This window comes from Lemur catta, chromosome 2 (genome assembly GCF_020740605.2).
Source record: "Lemur catta isolate mLemCat1 chromosome 2, mLemCat1.pri, whole genome shotgun sequence".
Taxonomy (NCBI): domain Eukaryota; kingdom Metazoa; phylum Chordata; class Mammalia; order Primates; family Lemuridae; genus Lemur; species Lemur catta.
Genome location: NC_059129.1, coordinates 61234987 through 61248464, shown reverse-complemented (window position 1 = coordinate 61248464; position 13478 = coordinate 61234987). Strand labels below are relative to the sequence as shown.

At 33.6% G+C, this 13478-nt stretch overlaps 1 protein-coding gene across 11 annotated transcripts in view; it reads right to left on the bottom strand.

Annotated features, from left to right (window-relative positions):
- LOC123632965 (muscular LMNA interacting protein) overlaps nucleotides 1-13478 on the bottom strand; it is a 240116-nt gene that overhangs the window by 60560 nt on the left and 166078 nt on the right. For all 11 annotated transcript variants that reach the window (XM_045543764.1, XM_045543769.1, XM_045543771.1 and 8 more), the window contains one exon: nucleotides 4826-4870. In XM_045543764.1, the coding sequence (XP_045399720.1) occupies nucleotides 4826-4870 (45 nt within the window). The remainder of the gene's footprint in view (nucleotides 1-4825; nucleotides 4871-13478) is intronic.

The following is a 13478-nucleotide window of genomic DNA, read 5'->3' as shown; positions in this document are numbered from 1 at the left end:
AAGATTGTGGACAAGAGCAATATTCTGTAAATTATTTTTCTGATTTACTCATTCAATTAATACATGTTTATTGGCTCTAATTATTTTTTAAAAAAACAATATCATATGCTTGAAGCAAATATTTAAGCTTTTTTTCCTCCCTCAAACAACTATCTCAAATCTCAAAACACTATGGCACAGGGTAAAGCTCCCAATATTGGAAAAAACAAAACAGACTTTTGTATTAGTCATTATGAGGGGACTGTTGACATGGCATTCTAGGTATCTGAACTTCAGCTTTTCATCAAAATAATGGAAATAACAATTCCTGCCATACTAACTCACAAGGTGATTGTGAGAATCTAATGAATAATAAGTATGACAGAACTTTGTAAAGAAAAAACGGCATAAAAGAAGTTTGAAAGAAAAAAAAGAATATATATTTTACTTTTGTAAATATAGAGTGTTGATTCTTAATGATTTAGACAAATCAGGAAAGTACCTTCTTGATATATTTTTCTAAAAAATGTTTTATAATTACTATAATAGTTGTATACAACTAAACATACATAGAACTTCAATAATTATAAGCCACCTCCCATAGCTCAAAAAACATTTTGTGGAAGATACACAGTACAGATTGGCCAGATTGAAATATTTCAGTGGTTAAAGAAAAGACAATAGCATGACTCAAACCTGAGGAGGCGTACATGATAAATGCTGTAACACTTAAGTATGTTATGTCAGGGAAAATCTGGTCAAGTAGAAACTGCCTTTGAGCTTGAAGAAGACATCAGTTCCACACGAAAGCTTTCAGGGCTGCATTTTCTGAACAACAGAGACCTCAAGGGCCCTCAGAAAGATGAATCATACACCGCTGACTCATCAGCTGGCATCCAGAACTAGGAACAAAGTATCTACAAGTTTAAGCACTCTTCTTTATAGTGTTCCAGTAATTTCCATTTTGCTTTTACCTATATATTGCCATGTGGCTGATTTTTTTAAATCTATTGTTTTGGTACTCTCTAAATTCAGTATTCCATCCTGGACAGCACTGAACATTTTGTAATGGCATGAATTTCTAAAAGCAAAAGTCAAATGTCATCTAAACCAGGCTCCCCTAATGCCATGGAAGACCAATTCTTACCCATCCTGTGGAGACTAAATTTTCCTTTGCAGAGAAAAGAGACCCATCAGCCTTTGTTAATACCTCTGTGATGATTCAGCTCAAAAATTAGGAAAGTTTTGTGAAGGCTTAACCTAAATCCTGGATCTTTCCTTTCCTCTTACTCCTTTTAATATGATAGAGGAAGCACTATCCACAGGTATGAAAACCTTAACTCTCTGATTCTACCCTGTCTCCTATTCAGTAAGTAATCACATTTTTCAGACAATGCAGAAACACCAGGCAGAGCCAGACACAGGAGGTGCCTAATGAAAGTAAAACTTCCACAGAGGCCTAATTTCCCAACTCCTTTATTAATCTTTTCTTTTTCTCCTTGAATTATCTAAAGTCAATAACGACGACTCCTTTTTGAAAGCTACACAGAATAAGGAACACTAACATTGTGATCTTAGATAATCTATCTAAACTTTATGATTCTCTGTTTCTTTGTCTTTAACAAGGGCTACTCATATTGTCTCTTGATAATTCAGAGATTTTATGTGCAATAATAATACCTCCTCTGTCTATAGGACTATATTGAGAACTCCACATATTATGATACATGAGCCTCACAATAACCACTTCAGATTGACGGAGTAGTCATTCCACTCTCCAGTTTATAGATGGGTATTTCCAGTACCCTCATTTCTAAGTCGTTTTCCAGTACTGTTCTCCAGCAATGCTATTTCATAGAAGGGGAGAAACTAAGATTGGTGAACTAGCTTCATAAGCTTCATAAGCCTCCAAAATAGTCTCCCAAGCCCAACCGTAATCACTGGCTTTCAGAGTAAACAATAAACAACAGAAATATTTTAAGAGTAAGGATCGTGGTCCTATTTCTTTTTTCCTTCCAATGTTGAACTAGCACAGTTGCAATGAAAACAAGCAAATAGGTAAGCCAAGGTAAAAAAAAAAAAAAAAAGCATGAAAAAATGATACATTGTTTAAAAGTCAAATCTCAAAAACAATTTAAGATTTGTATTAAGTTGGGGTACCATAGCAATTTGTCATTACTTTCTCTTCAACCAGTTTGCTACATTTCCCCTACAAAATAGGAGCCAAATAATTTTAATTTACTGCATATTTTATATTTTATACAAAGCATAAAATATATATTTGTATAATTTAACTATCATATATCATACATTCTCAATAACTTTGCTTTTACATGCTATATATATATATATACATATAAGAACAAATATATATATGTATATATATATAAAAATAATCAGAACTACCTGACATGTGGCATCTATATGTATATATAAAATATAAATATATATCATAATTTTTAAAGGCATAGTTACTCATATTATTCATAAATTAATCCTGAAGAGAGTTCATTATGGAAAACATTGAAAATTCATTCATAAAAATGAAAAAATATATAGCTTTACTCATAAATTATATTACTTAGGAGTAAAAATATTCCAATTCCTTAAAGAAGTAAATGCCATATAACAGCCCTTGCATACAATTATTTCCACTCTGATTATTCCACTCTTAGGTAGTGTAAATATAGGGTTAATGTCATGAAATAGAAAGCAAAGTGATTGAATTGAATAATTATATCCATCTAAGAGATACTCCTTTTTTTGTGATAAGCTTGCATGATAATAAACCCTTCCCAAACCTACCTATATCTCAAGGGCATTTTGAGATTAAAAGTTAATTTAAAAATTGGTTAAGATATGCCTTGAAATCCTTAAGAAAGGTCTCAAGTAAATGCAAAGAACCTATCAAGGTCAGTCAAAGTAATGCTTTGTATTTTTCCCCCTAGAGAACACAAACACAGGATTATTTAATTAGTCAAAAGAGTATTTTTATTACATTCATAATGAGTTGTTTTTACTATGTCTCATTTTATAAAAGCATTATATATATATTTGCCCCTTTGAAATAATTTCTTTAGAAATTAAACCAGAACTGAAATATGTAAAAAATACACATATACACATACACATGTGTATAGTTAGTTAACCAACATCTAAAATTTGTATTTTGTACATGATGTTGACTGAAATTGTATATGAGAATGTTCAAAACATTCTTGATTTCCATATATTACTCTCAAGAAATAAATATATCACTATTTTAAATATTAAAATAGTTACAGTAATATTTCCATATCTAAAGTGAGAAATCACTGTTCAACTTCATTGTTATTGCAGTGCTTGTTTCCATGGCAACTCCTTCAACTTCACTGTCTTGGTAACCCTAGATTCACAGCACTGGAAGGGCTTGGAAAGTATGTAATAGAATGCTCTCATTGTTCAATTAGGAAATTGAACTCCAGAGTCTCAGATTTGTGACTTATGCCGTCAGCCTATTAGTTAATGTTAGAGCAGGAAGTACAAGGTAGGTCTTCTGACACTGATTCCAGCATTCTTTCAAGTAAACTACACAATTTCCACTGTTCTAACCAATTGGCACTAAAATTGCACACACACACTCAAACACACGCCATATATGCATTATATACATAAACAGTATACTCCAGTGGTTTGATTGAATCAAGCTATTTTAACAAACTATGCTTTTTATGATTTCAAAGTATTACAAATAAAAATATTGTTGTCTTTTGGGCATGATAATGGCAAGATGACTTGTTGGCTGTGAATATAGGACACAAAAACAATTGCTTAAAAAGCAGGAGAGGAATCGGTATTAAACAGTGATTTTGTCTTAATGTCTTTAAATGCTTTACTAGAAATTCCCACTAATTTTATTGAAGATGTCTATTGTTCAGGAATTTATAATTTTAGACAATAAAGTTTCAAAGATATAAAGAAAATCTTTAACCAGTGATATCTAGGAAATTTATGTTATGGCTTCAATTTGCTAAACATTATTTAAAAAAGAAATACAAAACACTATAAGAAAAAGTAATTCTCTTATTTAATCAAATTTTTATCTATAAATAACAGATTCTAGAGTCCAGATCTGTGCTGCCTAATATAGCCCCTAGCCCCACTGTTTAGCCTTTGTGACTAGTCTGAATTGAGATGTGCTATAAGTGTAAAATACACAAGATTTCAAAGATTTTCACCCAAAAAAGTAATGTAAAAAAAAAAATCTCAATTTTTATACAAACTATCAGTAGGAATGATAATATTTATGTAGCATTAAATAAACTAGATTATTAAAATTAACATTACTTGTTTCATTTTACTTTTTAATGTGGCTACTAGAAAATTTAAAATCACTATGTGGCTTGCTTTTGTTATTCACATATTTCTATTGCTCAGCACTGTTAAATCATTCATATGCTAACTCTCCCATATGAAATATCTCATTTCTCATTTCCTCAAATTCAGAAACTACCCTATATTATTAATCATGACCCTTGATCCCTGTTTGGATCTCTCCCAACAAGAAGTAAGATTTCCTTTCTAAATTCCAATAGCATCTTTCTTTTGACCCAATCTCTTCTAATGCCACTACTAGGGTGTAAGTTGCTGACAGATGGGGTCTGTATATAATTTTATGTGTGCTTGTCACATCCAAAACAACCACCATAGAGCTTTAGTAAAGTTTCAGTAAGCTTTTATTAGATAAGTAAGTGAATAAATTTATATGTAGTAAATTTATTCTCTATTCACATTTACTCCAATAAAGCTGTCTTAAGAGATCAGAATTTTCAGAAATAGATCTGTGATTTAGCAAGAAGATACATACCAGTTGACTCTCAGATATTGTAGAAGACGGTGAGGAGAGATTTGCCTGCAAAATATAGACATGGTGTTTATTTAGTGAAATTCATAATTTAGTAAAACAATATATTTTTTAAGTATTTTGAAGTTCTTTTATTATTAAAGTAATATATGTCCATTGTAGGATTTTGGAAAGCATAAAGCATAAATACCATTATGCCACCAAAAATATGATTTTTAACATTTTTGGTATATTACCTTATAATTTTTTTCTGTGCATTTTTATTCAGCTCACATAATAGTGAATATGATATTTTATATGTTGCTTTCCTTCTTATCATCTTAATATAGCCACTATAACATGGTAACAAAAATTCTTGGAAGGGGACTTCAAGGTGGCTGACTAGAGTCAAGGCTTGTCAGACCTTCCTGGCAGAGGAATTGAGGGTTGGACTGAGGGGAGCAGAGGGTGATAGCTGATTGGGAGTGGACAACAGGGACTGACACCAGTGGAATCCAGGGACATCGCCAGGAGGAACTGAGCAGCTGACAGAGAAAAGGATAAAAGGGAGAAATTGGCACAAACCAAATCAAGGAAGTTCTAGAGCCCAAGGAAAGGGTAAGGGTTTTTCCTCCACTCCCCAACCTGGATGACTCAGGCCTGCAACGGGACACAGGGCTGTCATTCCATGGGGCAGTGCCACGAGGAACCAGAGAGCTGGCATTCCTGCATCTGGATGCCTTCTAGTCTGCACCTCCTCCACTCCTGGTATCTCAGGAAGTAATTTTGGCTCAAGCCACTCATAGCCATGTGAGACCAAAGCCTACCACAGGCACAATAGATGACCTCAGTAACTGGCTCCTCAATGCAAACTATAATCAATCACAGCAGGAACAACACCATAGATAAACATAGTGCCTTCCATCTCAAGCTGTTAGGGAGCAATGGATTCATATCCACAAGTACAATCCACCAGCTTGGAGCTTAAGCTGGAGGACTCTTGGGAAGAGGTCAAGACAAAAGATCAGAGGTAACCCAAGAGCATGATGCATGAACATCAAACCTGCTAAAGCACCCCAAAGACAATTCAGGACCAGCGCTCATCTCCCAGACGTGGTCAGGGAACAATCCTTGGGGACATGGAGACGGGGCTATAAACCAGCCCTAGCACCCCCGGCCCTTGATCAAGAGGCCAGATGAGAACTCTGGCAAGTGAAAGAGGCAAGTGAAAGAACTCTGGAAACATGAAAAATCAGAGTGAAAAGTCACCCCCAAAAGAAATAAATAGCTCCTCAGCAACAGATACCAACTTAAACAAAACAGTTAAAATGACAAATGAAGAATTTCAAATATGGATTATAAGAATGCTAAATTAAATTCAGGAGAAAATAGAAACCCAACACAAAGAAGCCACAAAAACAATGTAGGAATTGAATGAAAAATTCTCTAAAGAAATTGAAGTATTAAGGAAAAGCCAAACAGAAATTCTGGAAATCAAAAATGCATTCAAAGAATTATAAAACACAGCAGAAAGCCTTAAATAGGCTGGCTAATACAGAAGAAAGAATCTCAGAGCTTGATGATAACACCTATCAGCTAAACAAATCAGTCAAAGAGAAAGAATACAGAAGCAATAGGCATGAACAAAGCATATAAGAAATGTAGGATTATATAAAGAGGCCAAACATAAGAATCATAGGCATCTCTGAAGGCAAAGAAAATAATACACAAGCGTTGGATAATTTACTTGAGATAATAATTGAAGGAAATATCCCTGGCCTAGCTAAAAATCTAGATAACCAGGTACAAGAAACATACAGGATTCCTGGGAGATTCAATTTGAAAAGGCAATCACCATGTCACATAGTCAGTCATTAGGCTGGCCAAAGTAAACATGAAAGAGGCATTCCTATGAGCAGAAAGGTGAAAACAGCAGGAAACCTAAAAAGGAAAGCACCATGTAAATAAAAGCAAAACCAAAGACCATAAGATCCTCTCAATAGATGCAGAAAAGGCACTTGACAAAGTTCAATACCATTTTATGATAAGAATGCTTAATGTAATAGGTATAGATGGGACATACCTCTAAATGATAAAAGCCATTTATGACAAACCCACAACTAACATCATACTGAACGGGGAAAAATGGGAAGCATTCCTGTTTAGAACTGGAACCAGACAAGGTTACCCTCTATCTCCACTTCTATTCAACATTATGCTGGAAGTCTTTGCCAGAGAAATCAGACAAGAGAAGGAAATCAGAAGTATCAAAATGAGGGCAAAAGAGATTAAACTATCACTCTTTGCTGATGATATGACATTATATCTTGAAAACCCCAAAGATTCAACCAAGAGACTCCAGGAATTGAAAAATGAATTCAGCAAAGTCTCAGTATACAAAATCATTACACACAAATCAGTAGCTTTCGTATATGCCAATAACAGTCAAGCTGAGAATCAAATCAAAAACATAATACCTTTCACAGTAGCATTAAAGAAAATAAAGTGTTTAGGAATATATTTAACGAAGGAAGTGAGAGACTTACATAGGAAGAACTATGAAACACTGAGAAAAGAAATTTCAGGGGATGTAAACAGATGGAAAACCATGCCTTCCTTGCTCATGGATCACCAGAATCAATATTGTTAAAATGTCTATACTACCTAAAGTGATCTACAGATTCAATGCAATTCCTATTAAAATACCAAGATCATTTTTCACAGATCTAGAAAAAATAATTTTATGCTTTGTATGGAAGCAAAGAAGACCCCATATAGCAAAAGCAATCTTTGAGCAGAAAGAACAAACTGGGAGGCACCAATTTACCAGACTTCAAGCTACCCTACAAGGCTATAGTAACTATTATAGCATGGTACCGGCATGAGAACAGAGACATAGATGAATGGAACAAACTGAGAGCCCAGATATAAAATCATTCTCATATAGCCATCTAATTTTTGACAAAGCAGACAAAAACATACACTGGGGAAATGAATCCTTATTCAATAAATGGTTCTATGAAAATTGAATAGCCACATGTAGAAGACTGAAACAGGATCCACACCTTTCACCTCTCACAAAAATCAACTCACGGTGGATAATAGACTTAATCCTAAGGCATGAAACTATAAGAATTCTAGAAGAAAATGTTGGAAAAACTCCAATAGACACTGGCCTAGGGGAAGAATTTATGAAAAAGACCCCAAAGGCAATCACAGCAACAACAAAAACAACTAAATGGGACCTAATCAAATTAAAAAGCTTCTGCACAGCCACGGAAACCATCATGAGAGCAGACAGTCTACAGAATGGGAGAAAATATTTGCATGCTATACATCCAATAAAGGGCTGATAATTAGAATTACATAAAACTCAGGAAAATCATCAAGAAAAAAATCAAACAACCCTATCAAGGGACATAAAAAGAAAGTTCTCAAAAGAAGATAGACCAATGGCCAATAAACATATGAAAAAATGTTCAATATCTCCAATATCAGGGAAATGCAAATCAAAACCACAATGAGATATCACTTATCTCCAGTCAGAATGGCCTTTATCAAAAAGTCCCAAACAATAAATTTTGGTGTGGATACAGAGACATAGGAACACTCATACACTGCTGGTGGAACTGCAAACTAGTACAACCTCTATCAAAAGTAATATGGAGATATCTCAAAGAACTAAAAGTACAACTACCAATTGATCCAGCAATCCCACTACTAGGCATTTAACTAAAGGAAAAAAGACATTCTATGATAAAAACATCTGCACTAGAATGTTTATAGCAGCACAATTCATGATTGCAAAGATGTGGAAACAACCCAAGTGAACATTAACACATGAGTGGATTAATAAAATGTGGTATATGTAAACTATGTAGTACTACTCAGCCATAAAAAACAATGGTGATCTAATACCTCTTGTATTATCCTGGATGGAGGTGGAGCCCATTCTTCGAAGTGAAGTATCACAAGAATGGAAAAACAAGTATCACATGTACTCACCATTAAATTAGCCTTAATTTATCAACACTTAAGTGCACACATGGAAGTAACATTCATCGGATGTCAGGCAGGTGAGAGATGGGAGGAGGGGATGGGTAAATTCACAGCTAATGGGTGCAGTGTATACTTTCTGGGGAGTAGGCACACTTGTAGTTCTGACTCAAGTAGTGCAAAGGTAATATATGTAGCAAAGTGTTTGTGCCCCCATAATATTCTGAAATTAAAAACAAATTCTTCAAGGTTATATATTTCATTTTTGTATACTACATATTTTACTTATACCGGCATTATTAATATTTATATTTACTTATAGGAAATTGAAACAAATAAAATATTTCCTTAAAGTATCTTTATATTAAAATAAAAGCATATCAAAGTTTTTATGATTTGGGAATGAAAATGATTTTGTGTTTAATATTGTTTAAAGAAAAGAGTAGTTTAATACTGTCTCTTCATCATTTGTTTACATAATTCACTCCTTCCATCTGAATTTAGTTTCCTTCCTTTTATAAATTTTATTTTATTGTGGAAAAAACATTTAACAAGAAATCTACCCTTTTAACACATTTTTAAGTGCACAATACAGTATTGTTGACAATAGATGCAATGTTATATAGCAGATCTCTAGAACTTACTTATCATGTTTAATTAAAACTTTATTTCTGTCGATTAGTATAATAACTTCCCATTTCCCCCTCCTCCCTAGTTTCCTTCTTACTGAAGTAAATGCTTTCGTAGTTTTGGAGACTTTACTATCTTGGATGGTGTCTTAAAATGTTTTTATTTTGTTCTCATTCTTGAGTGAGAGTTCAACTGAACATAGAATTCTAGCGTCTGATAGTATCTCTCAGCCTTTTGAAGATACTACCCTACTGACTCTGGCTTCTGCTGTGAATATAAGTCTAAATGTTACAATTGGAGGATCATCTGTCTTCACATTTGGTTGGTATTTAACATTATTCTCGATGACATTCTGTAATTTCACTATGATGTGGCTTGGGGGTAGATTTCTTTTTATTAATCCTTTTTGGGACTTCGTGTGTTCCTTCATTCTGAAGATGCATATTTTCTGGAAAATCCTGCATGACTATCTGTTCAAACATTGTCTTTCTCCCATTGCATCTAATTTCTTTTTATGAAGCTTCTATTAAATATACAGTCATGCACCACATAACAATGTTTTGGTCAATGACAGACCACATATATGACAATGGTCCCAAAAGATCACAATGGAGTTGAAAAATTCCTATTGCCTAGTGATGTCTTGATGATCCTGACTCTGTGTAAGCCTAAGATAAAGTGTGTGCTTGTGTCTTAGTTTTAACAAAAAAAATTAAAAAGTAAAAAAATAAATAAATACAATTGTAAAAATATAAAATAGCTTATAGAAGGATATAAAGAAATAAAATATTTTTGTATAGCTGTACAATGTGTTTGTGTTTTAAGCTAAGTACAAGAGTCAAAAAGCTCAAAAACTTCAAAAGTTTTTAAAGTAAAAAAAGTTACAGCAAGCTAAGATTAACTTATTATTAAAGAAAAAAAATTTTACACATTTAGTGTAGACTAAATTCTACCATAGTGTATAGCAATGTCCTAGGCCTTCACATTCACTCACCACTCACTGACTGACTCATCCAGATCAACTTCTAGTCCTGAAACCTCCATTCATGATAAGTGCCCTAAACAAGTGTACCATTTTTTATCTTTCATACCATATTTTTACTATATATTTTCCATGTTTAGATACACAAATACTTACTTACCATTTTGTTACAACTGCCTACAGTATTCAATACAGTAATATGCTAGACAGCTATAGCCTAGGAGCAACGGGCCATACCATATAGCCCAGATGTGTGTTGTAGGCTATGCCATCCAGCTTTGTAAGTACACTCTGATGTTCATACCATGATAAAATCATCTAATGACACATTTCTCAGAACATACCCCTCTCATTAAATGACACATGACTGTATGTTGGGCCTTCTCAATTCTCCCCCTATATCTCCCAAACTCTTTTTCATATTTTTGTCTCTTTATTCTGTATCTTGGGTGGTTTTTGCATAAAATTCTGAGCATTAACTAATTTCTTCAATTGTATATTAGTATATTTAACATAGCAATTGAATTTGATATTTAAATGACTTTATTTTTTTAACATTTTAAATATTTTTCCATGTTTTTCCAGACATGTTATAGTTCCTCCTTGCTAAATTTCCTGTTGCTTATATTGGTTGATTCTCCCTCATATCTCTCCCGATGATGTCCTTTAGTCATTTTTCATTTTTTATTTTGAGCTCATCTTCAGTCAGAGTAATTTTGGTAATGACTTCTTTAGATACCCAAGAAGCCCTGGTTGGAAAACCATCCCTACAGTACATTTGCCCCTGTGGGGCCCTGGGAGTTAGTTGCACTGGCTCTGGACTACTTACCATTTTATTGCCTCATCCTAATGTTCCTAAACCTCAAGAGTGGCAGATCCCCACATCCTCATGTTTCATAGGTTTAGGTTCTCATTTTCTCATGGGTGACTCTTTTTACCACTTAAGAGTGTAGGATAGGTATGGCGAAAAGAATTTATCTTTTTTCCCTTTCATGCTTCATGGTCAATGTGGCCTTCTAGGCTCTAGAATGTGCACAAAGGATTCATTTACAAGTCTTAGACTTGCTATATCACAGAAGTTAAAAGCTAAGCTCCTGGCTCTTAGAACCTAGGTTCTGATGTACTTGTGTTCTACCAGAGCTTTAGCTTCTTCTTAATAGTCCCACTTAGAGCTACCATTTCATTTATGGCATCCAGAGCTTTCTCTTTCTTTTAGGTTCAGTTATGTATTTTTTAGCAGTTATGTTTTATCAACTATTTATGCATTTAGATGGGAGGTTAAACTTCCACATCAGTTTAGCATTGAACCTTGGGAAGAAGGGGTCGACAGACAGATGCATACTTATAAATATACTTGGCAAATACAAGATGAAGTTGTGTTTCTGAAACAGTTCTATTTTTGTGAAATTGCAATTATTTCAGAGATTATTACAGATGTATCATTATTGTTTTCACTCGCTGAGAGATGAACAATAACTGAAAACTGAAAGCTTAGTGGTTCTTATGGTATTGCCAAGTATGTAGGAATATGAATCACCAAACATAATGACAAGGCACCTGAAGTTCTTTGCACACTGTATCCAACATTGTTTGTTTTCTGCCTTTTGACTCATGCTATTCTTTGTAAAGACTGTCACTGCTTGCTGCCATTCCTGGTGCTTTATGGCAGCAGGGTGTCTTGGCTAAGTGTTCCCAACTCTAATTGCTATGAGTCAGGTTAGTGTGCACTAAGGTTTATAAAAATTGCCCTTCAGAATTTCCATCATGGTGTTTCTTCAGTTCAGCTAACATTTCATTCTTAATCTCATAATGGAATATGGGTAATAATAATGATTTCTCCTAAAATCTTAGATTTTTTCCCTTTAACAACTTTTTTCTTATAGTAATAATAAGAGCAATGTCTATGGATACCCTAAGCTAAATGAATAGCTTCTGTGAAACATACTGAATTAAATGTGAATATATTGACTAAAACAAAACGTGGTTAAATTTTTATCTCAATATAAAAATGTACAGGAAATATAGGAAAGGAGAGGTTATACATTAACAATAAAGTATTTGCACACAATTTGACTGTAGTACTAACATTTTTCAGTATATTGTACTAAATAGTACAAATTATTATAGGACAAAATGTAAAATGCTCAAACAACATAATAACTAAATTGGGAAAAATCTAAACATCCAATCTCCATAAGTTCCAAAAATTCTTTCACTGGGAATCATGACATAACTATAAGATGCTTTAGACATCCCCAGGCATTTTTATTTCATCTAGTATTATGGCCTCCATATCACTGCTATGAGAAACTTTTCAGAGAAAGAGCAAAATTAAATGTAAATCTCAGGGTAGAGTGGATATGTATAAAGTAAATGTAGATCTCACTCGCCAAAGAGGAAGTATAATGACTTATATGTATTATCACTAAGATAACCAGCTTGTATCAATGAACTCAATCATGTCCAACTCTTTGAGAAGTCTCCCTGTGCATGCCTACTATAGGTTAATACTGTTTATTAAATGTTGTAGCAATAGTTATGTTATCAATATTGTAGCAATTTTTTTCCAAAAAGTAAGGAAAAATTATGTTTGGAGAGTTGAGATTGGAGCAGTAGGTAGTGGAAGGAGGCTGCTACATCTGAACAACTGCCAATCAGTCACTTACATAAAGGTAGAGAAGCAATGTGAGATACCTAAAAATAAACTTGAAACCAGATTTGAACCACATTAAAGTTTTGGTCATTCATATTTATCCATGTTAATGCTAACTGTGAAGAACAATATTTGAGATATGTGTAAGAATGGCTCTCATGTGAAACAAAATTCATGATCTATATTCTACAGCCTTTGGCAGCATTTTAATTACAGAAGAACAAAAAAGAAAAGAGAAAGAGAGATGGCATTTTCGCCATTGTATCATCATGTTAAAAAATTTAAAAACAAATAGAGCACTCAAAAAATTATGAAAGTCAAAATTTCTTGTTTCAAAAAACTCTATTAAAGAATTAGGGTGCCTGGGAATGAAAAGAGTCAAAGACTAAGGAAAGAAGTAAGGATTTGAAATCCAT